The following is a 10,795-nucleotide window of genomic DNA, read 5'->3' as shown; positions in this document are numbered from 1 at the left end:
AAGCAAATGTTGTTGAAAATTATATTTATTACTGAACTTCAGAAGTCTAGGAATAGAAATAGAAGTGTTGTCATCTTGGAAGTGCTCACTCAGTCCAGGTGATGAAATGAATTATTGGCCAGGTTGCAAGGTATAAAGTTCATTTAAAGATTGTCAGGGATGAGCTGGTTGGATGTGTGTGATAGTTTTCAGGGTAAGGCAAATTGTATGCTAAGAGATTGGCTGCACTTAAGCCTCAGTTAAGGCTAAGCTGTTTAGATATCATGATATTTGGGGAATGTCCTGTACTTCAGCACTTGGTAAGCAGAGTTTAGTTCTAGTTTTTATGTACTGTTCTCTACAAACAACTGTATCAGTATGCTTACTGAGTGAATCCTATTAATTCTGAAACATAACTGATTTTGGCACCTATCACACTCATTAAACTCTACCCTACTTATCACCGAACTGTAACCTTATTTAACTTATGCTGATGCTAGTTTTGATTCTATGCAAGATTTATAAAGCTTTAGAATACATTCTATAACCTAGTAACCCACCTAAGCCACCTTATAAAAAAAAGTAAACAAACAACTAAAAGGAAAAAATTACATATCAATTGATCCCGCTAATGAACACGTAGCAGACTAAACCTTCTCAACTTTACATGGAGAATAAAATCCCTACATTACTAGCTTCCTCACTGGCAAAACAAATTGAACCAGTCATAAAATGTTACTGTTATTGTAAAATAGCCATAAAAGTAATATTTGGAAGTTAACTAAAGGGAAGGTTTAATTATGAAAGCTGAGATTTTATTCAAACACCAAGCTTTTGATAGACAAAGTGAAGAAGCCAGTAATGTATGCATTTTATTCTCCATGTAAAGTCGGGACAGCTAAATCTACTATGTGATCATTAGTCTATCTTGTTTGGTTCCATTTTTTTTTCCAGTTCAATAGCCAGCCCTAAATAGTTTTTTTATTTAGTGATAATTTGTTTTCCTAAAAAGTTGTAAATAATTAAATGATAAAGGCTGGCTTTGATTTTTTTTTAAATAGTGGATTGGACAACCTAGATGGACCAACAGGATCCTTAAGTGTTACGTAAGGACAGTAAAAGCAGTGATTTGCTAACCGAAACCAAAGTCTAATTGAATGACTTACTACAAAGACTTTTAGTATAAATTTGAAATATAGCTTATTTTCAACTTTCATATAAGTGTAACTAATTAGTTTCTCCACATCTTCAAAAGTCCATGAAATTAGTGCCGGATGTCAAAAACTTCCCTTCACTTGTATCCATAGAAACTGGGTTTCGATACCCATGGTGGGCAAAGCACAGATAGCCCATTAATTAAAAACAAACACTTGTATCTAACATAGTTTAAATATTTTATCATTGCATCCTACCCATAAGATATCATGAATTGTAACAGCATTATATATTTTGGCTTGTGTTTTAAACATTTCACCACGTGCATACATTCTCATTATCAGTCAAAGGCTCAAATCTGTTTGATACAATTATCTGTTTTTTGCTAATGATGCTTTATCAGCTTTACATTTCTGTCAATTGTCAATTGTAGTAAACTTGTCATTGTACACTTTTTCTTTTCTAAGTAATTGCCTTTTTATCTTTTCGGCTTTTCATATTTGTTTATGTTACTCCACGTGTGAATTGATAAAAATAAAAAATATCATGGTTTACATTAATGCTGTTACAAATAAAAATCGTTTCTCATGTATATAAATAGTTCAAAGCTTTTTCTAATTTTAATTGACATAATCCTAGAGCTAGCTGTCAAACTTCACTTTGCTCTTACTTTTCATGAAATCAATGTAATAATATTGTTACATTAATTTAGATAAATTAGGCTATAATCTTTATCATAGTCAAATACTAGTCAAAATGGATGTTATCATTTATTAGTTTTTGATTACATCAACTATTCAAGTAATCAAGATATTGCTATTATGATTTTTCATTATTATCATCATCAATTTAAGGTTCATCTTAATCGAATAATTAGTGTTTCTGATCGTGTATTTGCAAACCTTTGCTAGCTGGATTGTATTAGAAGGTCTACACTGGAAAAGTGCTACATCACGATCACTTTTAGAATGACTTAGTAGATGTTGATGTAGTGATAACCAGACTATGGCTGGGCCTCTAGAGTTGAAACTAAGTGCTCGGGATGTACAGCTCCTCAGATTTTCTTAACACATTTATTCAATTGATTGGAAAAGGACAAGTTCCCTCATTCTCTCCAGTCTTTTAGTTACTCCACCATCGTATCTCAGTTACATCATACTCGTTTCTCTGATGTATGGTTTTCATTTCACTGTATGTTCAATATGCAGTGGTCCTGTTCACACGTAATGTGTTTGTTTTTAGTTCTTTACACTTGAGATTTAGTCTCATTGCAAATAGATCCTTCTTGAATGATATCATCTCTGGAACTAAAGCATATGTATAAATGGGAATCAGGCTGCATGCGAGTTCCCCAATGCTCTGTGTGTTTGTTTTTTAAAGCTATATTTGTCTCTCTGTATTCTTTGAAATTGTTCCCCAATGCTCTGTGTGTTTGTTTTTTAAAGGGGTTCTTCTAGTTACTGAAACAAATGACTGTTTTTTTAAAGCTATATTTGTCTCTGTGTATTCTTGGAAATTGTTCCCTGATGCTCTGTGTGTTTGTTTTTTAAAGGGGTTCTTCTAGTTACTGAAACAAATGACTGTTTTTTTAAAGCTATATTTATCTCTGTGTATTCTTTGAAATTGTGTTTGAATGTTTTATGTTTTTGGTTTACAGCTTATTTAGAAATATGAATCCAGAGAAGTTAAGTAAGCTCCAAGCTCAGGTTCGGATTGGGGGAAAAGTAAGTAAACAAGTTTTATTTGAATATTCTGTGATCTGTGTATAAAGTGTTTGAGATTTCTGAATGTTTATCACTGTTAGTTATGTTTTTTTTGTATAAGCTATAAGTACAAAATATAAGATTTTTTTAACTTTGTTAACTCCTGTAAATGTTAACAGGTGTATGTCTGTTAAAATATTATCACCATTTGATTCTGTCAGCAAATTACATCACTAATTTAATGGTTGTATGTGACATAGTAAAAGTAATGTTAAAATAAGGTAGAAAACTGTTTTTTTCAACACATAGGGCTACAGAATAGGCTACAGACTGTTCACTCTTTGAAAAATACTTCTCACAATTGTTTTACATTTGTGTGTGTGTATAATAAACAGAAACATTAAAAGATAGATAAGTACGGTGTAGTTTGATTGATAGGGTGGTTTTGTCCAGTGCACTGTTCTAGAAAACAGTAAAAATGGTATATATTGGAGTAATCTTTGAGCATTAACGTAAGGGAACAGGAGGTTTCAGAATACATTTATAGAAGAGGTGTGGTTTTCTATTCAGGAAAACAAACTTGTAGTCACTGCAGAAATACAAAATTTTATTTTATTTGAGCATTAAAGCTGTGCAGTTACCGATATTTGGTAATTGATGAATCAGTAGCACCATTAATTGATTAAATTGTGATTAATTTAGAAGGACAATAGTCCTCAAAACACAGAAGCAAAGGCAAAAACGTTTGATGGCAGGTGCAGATAGGATAAGCAGTAGCTTTGCCATAGTAATGATGGGGGGTATGCAAGCTTGGTAACAATGGGAGTCAAATGTGATACTCTCGATTCCCATCCCCCTCCCAAAGTCACCAAACTGTACTTACCAGAGATTTTCCATAAGGATTTTGTCATCTGCACTATTATATTTACACTTCGTCATTTTTTAATACGACTCCTTATTGGACCTCTTATATTAAGGCCTAGTAACAAATGGTTCAAAAAACGAAGAATATTCTAGTAAATACATTTATTTATCAACTCTGGAATGGAATTTTATAATCTTAAATATATTTTTTAGGTATTTATCAACTTGAAATTACTAATATAGGTGAATTTTCAACTGGACAAATATGGTTACAGGTGTACAACTTGTGACCAACTGCACACTAGGAAAACCTCTGAAACATATAAGGCTAAAATATGGCAAAACACAACCTGTTATGTAGGCTTTACAATGAACAAACGTTATATCAGTATTTTGATTGTCGGAACCCTAATTTTGATTATTACTTTCATAATAATCAGAATCCCTAATTTTCATAGTTGATTATTTTCATGACAGTCAATTTAATTATGGTTTCAATTAATCAGTTAGTTTACATGATATTAGTCTATGTAATCGTTGCCTCAGAGATAATCAACTAAATTGTCCAGCTGTACTTAGCATTATATACTGTGAAGTAATATTATGTGCAGACTCTTAAAAGCTTTTTATCGTGCTCTAGAACAGATGACTTGTATATCAGGTTTTTGTAAATTTTTTATTTACACTTGAAATACAGATATTTATGGGGGTTTTTCTGCATCAAACTGTGAATCAAGTTGCAACAGTTATGTTTCATTATGAAGGGTTTCAAGATGGTGTGCTGAAAAAAAATCTATAGGTGACAGAATAGCACATCTACTCAAGCCTGATTTTAATGTTAGGAAGAAAAGTTAATATAATTTTAAAGAAATTTCATATAATTTCATATATTTTTTTAGAGACAAAACATATTTTTGTCATACTGACACGATAACCTTATTATAGATTGAGGTTAAAGGTGTGTTCCATACAGTTGTTAAAAAACATGCTATAATCAAAACTGAATATTGAAACTATAATTCTTTATTTTTGAACTCGTCATGTTTTTATAACAAAAGGGTGAATGATCCATATGTAAAAGGCAGTAAATATAATGTTTCTAATAAGGGTACTGCAAGGAGGAAGAAAAAAGTTATTCATCGTACAGCCACAACAGACGATAAAAAGTTACAGGGTTCACTGAAGAAGTTGGGTGTTAACAACATCCCTGGAATAGAAGAAGTAAGTGCTCTGAATATTATTATATATAAAGATTTTATTTTTTCATTATTTAAAACCACTAATTGGAGAGTGTGAGGATCATATTTTCTAAAATTTAAGAGCATTTAAATTTTTTATCATCAGAATGCTAAAACCTCATTAATGTAATATGAATTTCTGATACGGTACATTATCTCGTCACATAAATAGCTATTCACGTTCAGTGCTGTCCTCTATATGCAAACAAGCCTTGAGCTCTCATGTACCTCACGATCAATGTGGTTCAACTGCGTCTCACATGTGAATCACTATGCAACAACCCTCCATGTGACTCCCAGTATTCTACCAAACTATCACTTCTCATTTTTTGTTTGTGCTTTGTTCCCACATTTTTTATTTATTTTTTTGAAATTTGAGATACTTTCTATTTTTGTCTACTTGACTGAGGAATTGTCTGCTTTAATATATTTAGAAATTGAGTTCGAGAACCCACACATTTGGAATATGGTCTGCCAACTTTGGACAGATAAGCTGTTATACTGTTAAAGCTTTATGAATATTTTTGATATTTATATAATTATTTGTAGTTATTTGGTTTCAATGACATACGTTTAGTTAGATTTGTACCTACTTCTTGGAAGGTTAGGGTTTTTAATTAATGTTTGGTGATATTCTTTGTACTACAAAATTAGATTAGGCTTAAGGTGCATATTTGTAATTGTAAGTTTACCTGTCATTCATCTTACTTGTAAGTTGTAAATTAGGTTAAATATATTGTTTCCTCAACAAATATCATCTATTAAATTTTTTATTGTCAATATAAACTTGCTTAATTACAAAATGTAACATTTTCATTTTCAATTATATTTTATACTTTTTACAGTTAATTTCGTTTGTGACGAACTCTGGTTCCACCCAACCTTCTCCTACTTTGACTTGCCCTCCTCCTCCTCCTTACCTCCATGTTGGGGCAGTTGCCATTTTTGGCTCTTTCCCTACACATGTGGCTTCTTTGCTTTTGGAAAAATCTGGGGTGGGACACTGTCATGTACCAAGTTTGTTTCCCTTCCACTTCTAATTGAGAATTACAGGCAGCTCTACGGGTCAGTTTTTTTTTGGGGGGGGGGGTTACTCCTGTGACTTTCTCATTATGTGGGGTATCTATATTGCTACATTCATTTTTTTTTTTTCTGGTTGCTTGTTTGTCTCTTTGGCCATTGCATTCTTTATTCAGCACCTTCCCATCATTTACCTGACTTACATATAAGAGTTCCTTCATTAGTTATGTATTCTTGATGCAGATTGGAGTTCTGTGATCTCACTGTCCCACCTCAATCACTTCCTGATTCTCTCCCTTTTTACTGTATTGTCCTTTATCACACTCTGGTGAGCCATTTCTCCAGGACTGAGGATGCTCAAAGTTGATGTTTTATATTCTTATGCCCATGTTCTTATTTCTCAGCCCTTGTGGTGCTGCTTGGGTTTTAGATCTATATGTCTTTGTCTCTGGTTCCTCATTCACTTGCCTTGGCTGTTGATGCATTCAGACAGGATTGGGACCTATTTATACCTTTATTTCCTCATCCCATTCATCATCTTCCCTAGGTAATTTCATTCATCCTTGCTTTTCTGTGTCGGGTCTTTCTTATTGCTCCTTCTTGGCTGACACAGATCTGGTTTTCCCAGCTGCTTCAGCTGGATCGATTTTTCCTACCATTCACTTTGGTGGCTGTTGTGGCATGTTCTTCCTTTTCTTTGTTTTCTTTTCCTTCCATCTCCCACCTTTATTCCTGGTTATATCTGGATACCTTTTAGGTCCTGTACATGCTCTAGGTTGCTTCATTGCCTTCAAGGCTTCTTTCAGTTGGTTCTCTTTTCTGCTGTTTCATTCTCTGGCACCACTCCTCTGCTTGTGACTTTTTCCTTCGTCCTTTTTCCCCCATAATCAATTCCTGGTGTCTTCACTCTGATCAGGCACTTTCCCTTTTACCTGCATCTAACCCTCATCGTACGTTGGAGGTACTTCTTACGTTGAGCACTGGGACTACACCTCATACGTTTATCTCCCATTATCTGCTTCATGTAGCTGTTTCTTCCTTGTTGGGGTACCGTCTTCCACCTGTTGCCATTCTTCGTTCTTCAGTGAGACTGTGACTGGATAAGTTATCTTTTTGTATACATACCTCTTATTTTTTCAGGGGGCATGACCCTTTTTTCTTTACAGATCCCACTCTGTGGTGAATGGTGCCTGTCCAGGTATACTTAAACTAGTCAAATATAAACTTACATTGGCCACTAAACATACACTGTTGAGATGGGGTGTTCCACAAATAGCTCATATGCTTCATTCATATGCATGTTCCGGATCCTACTAACCCATGGACTTCATGGGTAAAGCAGAAGGGGATAGCTGTCCATCCCTGCCATTCTTTAGACTGAATAAATTGGGAGTGGTCTGCTTTTCAAAATAGGGTTTTCAGGGTCTTCAGTGTTGACATTCCTCCAGTGGGAGCTCAAGGCTTGTGGCATGTGAAAAAAATATTTGCATATAGACAGCAACACTGAACAAGAATAGATATTTATGTGAGGGGAGGTAAGTACCTATCAGAAATACATTTTCACTACAGGAAAATTATACCTTTGAAGTTGAGTAATTTTCATTCTTTACATTGTAAGTTGGTATTTTAATAGTTACAACCATAAAAAAAAGAAGACTAAGACTATATCCAGTTGTCATGTTATGATGTGTTAAGTGTTTTAATATACTGGTTTTGTTACTAATTACATAGGGAAGATAAGAAGCTGGTTGAAGTATGTAGAGGTTGGCTTGAAGGATTCAATCACAATCTGAATTATATATGAAGATGGTTTAATGCTAGGAATTTATTCTTTGTGAAAAGTCAACAGTATAAAAGTAGTTAAGTAATACAGAAGTTAGGGATTGCATGATTCTCTAGACTAATAAAAGTAAATTTTGGGGTTGTTTGGTATTATTGGACACACAAAATTGATTGCTAAATGGTCATTTTTAGACTTTTACAACTTTGAAGGATGGGATGCTCAGTAAGTACTATTCAATCTCAGATGGTCTGTTAATCATTGGTCAAATTAGGTGTATTTATTTATCTACATTATAATTCTTCGTAAACCTCATGTCAAGGAAAGGTTTTACAACTTTCTTGAAATCACCTAGATTAGGAAATTTGTTTCATTTGTGAAAAATAACATATCACATTTCATCTCTTTCTGCATGAAAAGAATAATATATGATTCATTTATAAGAATAATTTGGATGGGAATAATCTTAATAGTATCATGAAGGAAATTGATCTTGCTGTAATGGTTGATCAGTCTCAAGTCATTCAAGCAGCGTGTTGTTGCTAGTGGTACGGAAAATACGATTTTAGAGAAATATTGAATACAGATCTAAAGAGGTTATAATTTCATTTCATAGGCCACATTTGAAGTATTGTGTTCAGTCTTGGTCTCCTTACCTAAGGAGGAACATTGACTTGTTGGAAAGGGTTCAGAGGAGCGCTACTAGAATTGGTGCCAGGGATGGAGGGGGTTGTCATACGAAGAGAGGTTGAAATCTCTCAAATTGTTTTCTCTTTAAAAAAGAAGAGTTGGGTGTGTTTAAGATTGTAAATAGAATTGATAGTGTCGATGCATCATCTTTTATCTGATACTAGAACTAGAGAACACAAATATAAATTCTGTCAGGGTAGGAGTTTAAGACAGTTTTATTTTTTTATGACACACAGCAATCAAGAAGATGACAATGACCAATTCTGTAAACAAACTACTTTCTAATGTTTTCTATTTTTGTTTTGTTTTAACAGCAAGCATGATATCTTGGGGGGGGGGGGTCTAATGTTTCCAAATTAGAGTGAGGGATGTTAACAAATTATGTGAATATTGGGCCTTGCAAAATAAAATATTTTCTTATCTCTCTCTCTCTTTCACTCTATCAATACTTGAAAGAAACTTTTCAACAATTAAATTGGTTTGTTATAATCAACTTGTTTTGAAGAAAATATTGACACGCGGGGGTTATCCTAAACTAATAAAAAATACTTGTGCAGTTTTAGGAACTGCTCAGAGAATTACTTGTGTATATATATATAAAAGCCTGAGATTTGTTTACAAGCTAATATTTAGGTGTGAGAAAAGAAATGTAGTAAAGTTTTGTTTGAATCTTTCAAGTTTTAGGATTATTGTTTTTTAGCATACAGAAGAAAAAAATTGAAACTTTTGTAGTTTGCAGCTTGTTCCGTAGTGAAACAAGTTTGTATAGCTTCCAAAAATAAAATAAACGCAAGTTAGGAGACAGGTAATCTGTTAACCCGAAACTTATCTTGGTTATATTGGGGTTTCCTATTTGAAACAGATAAAATATAAATGGTGTTTTGTTTTTATGAATCCACATCTCTTGTCCAAGAAGTAAAAGGGTTTTATTTCTAGGTTAACATGTTTAAGAATGATGGCACAGTAATTCACTTCAACAACCCTAAAGTACAAGCCTCTTTGACAGCCAACACGTTTGCCATTAATGGACATTCTGAAACAAAACGTAGGTTCTTTAAGTGAATAAAATTAGTTGTTCAGAAAGTTTTATTGTGTTTCTAGTTGTCATAAAAAAAAGTTTGATTCTATATATATGCATTTGTTTTTTAGGTTTATAAGTTATAATTAGAATATTTTTATTTTAGTTTATAAATTCTGTTGATAAAGATAAGGATAGTTATTTAAACCTGAATTATCAGTAATTACCTTTTGATAATTAGGTAGGCTACTAAGAGATCCTTCAGGTGTTCCGTTATTAGTCATTGTCATGGTTAGTAGCCTATAGAGTTACTGGAGTCAATTTACTTACAAGTTATAATTTTAACTAAATACTAATTTGATTCTATTCAACATTTTGGTTACTTATCTGCTACCATATTCAGGAAAGTTCTGATAAGGACTGTACATGGTGGCATGGGCTGGGTTTTGATCCAGGGTTTTTTTAGAAAGGCTTGGTGCTATCTACTCATGAGGACTTGAACAATTTATATGAATGGTTTAAAGTATCCAGGTGTTACTGATTTCTGTGTTATGTTGTCTTGAGTGTGTTGTCAATTAGGTAGATTTAGAAGGATTCTTTGATCTTTCTTTTTCTTGTTTTTGGTTCACATCCCATTATTGTAGTGTTATTTCATTTCATTATTTTTTTCATTAGTTTTTCTATTTTTTATTATATTCCTGAATTCTACTTTTGTTGGTCTTTTTTAAATTTTTTATCCCCTGTATATTGTAGTTCATGTTCGTAAGGGATGTTGTAGATGGTGTTTTTGTTTTACATATTTTGGTGTGATTTCTGAATACTGCTCTGACTTTACACTGTTTACATATCAATTGTTGTTTTCAGTAGTGTTTTTACCGGGTACCCACCCGTCACGAATGTTACCTGGTTCTAAATTTACTACCCGGTTCTTGAAAAAAAAGTTTATGCAAAGTAATGTAAACAGAGCTGCAAACAAATTATTATTATTTTTAAGAGAAAACAGTAAGCAAAGATAAGAAACAAGAAAAAAAAGTCACAACACAGAGAGAGAGGATGAAAGTGGAAGCAATCATAGCGATAGAGACTCATATTAAAATCAAGTGGTGGGACAGCAACATTGATTAGTTAGTAATTGATCTGTAAGTTTAACAATGTACAAAAATCATTAAGTACTTTATAAATCAATTTGTTTAAATTTCTACATGCAAAGTTGGCAAACAGGATTTCAAGGGAGCTAAGAAAGGAAATATGGGAAACGGCTCGGAAAATAATGCAGTTAGGGACAAGGATGGGCTTGGGTTTAAGTTAAGCAACCGGTTCGAAGCACTTGCTAGTGATGAGGGGGAGC

At 33.2% G+C, this 10,795-nt stretch overlaps 1 protein-coding gene across 1 annotated transcript; it reads left to right on the top strand.

Moving 5' to 3' along the window:
- On the top strand, positions 1-9,491 carry LOC106472995 (transcription factor BTF3 homolog 4-like). Its single transcript, XM_022401505.1, has 4 exons — positions 1-98; positions 2,792-2,858; positions 4,809-4,922; positions 9,366-9,491. Exons 1-4 carry the CDS (start codon positions 7-9, stop codon positions 9,489-9,491), a joined length of 399 nt encoding a protein of 132 aa, XP_022257213.1. The 5' UTR covers positions 1-6.
- Positions 9,492-10,795: the final 1,304 nt, after the last annotated feature.

Source organism: Limulus polyphemus, unplaced genomic scaffold (assembly GCF_000517525.1).
Source record: "Limulus polyphemus unplaced genomic scaffold, Limulus_polyphemus-2.1.2 Scaffold5795, whole genome shotgun sequence".
Classification (NCBI taxonomy): Eukaryota; Metazoa; Arthropoda; class Merostomata; order Xiphosura; family Limulidae; genus Limulus; species Limulus polyphemus.
This window is presented reverse-complemented; position numbering and strand designations above follow the sequence as displayed.

Coding starts and splice junctions, on each gene's coding strand:
- LOC106472995 (XM_022401505.1), top strand. CDS start 7: ATGTTGTTGAAAATTATATTTATTACTGAACTTCAGAAGTCTAGGAAT. Junction 99..2,791: donor GAAGTGCTCACTCAGTCCAG/GTGATGAAATGA, acceptor TTTGGTTTACAG/CTTATTTAGAAATATGAATC. Junction 2,859..4,808: donor AGGTTCGGATTGGGGGAAAA/GTAAGTAAACAA, acceptor GTTTCTAATAAG/GGTACTGCAAGGAGGAAGAA.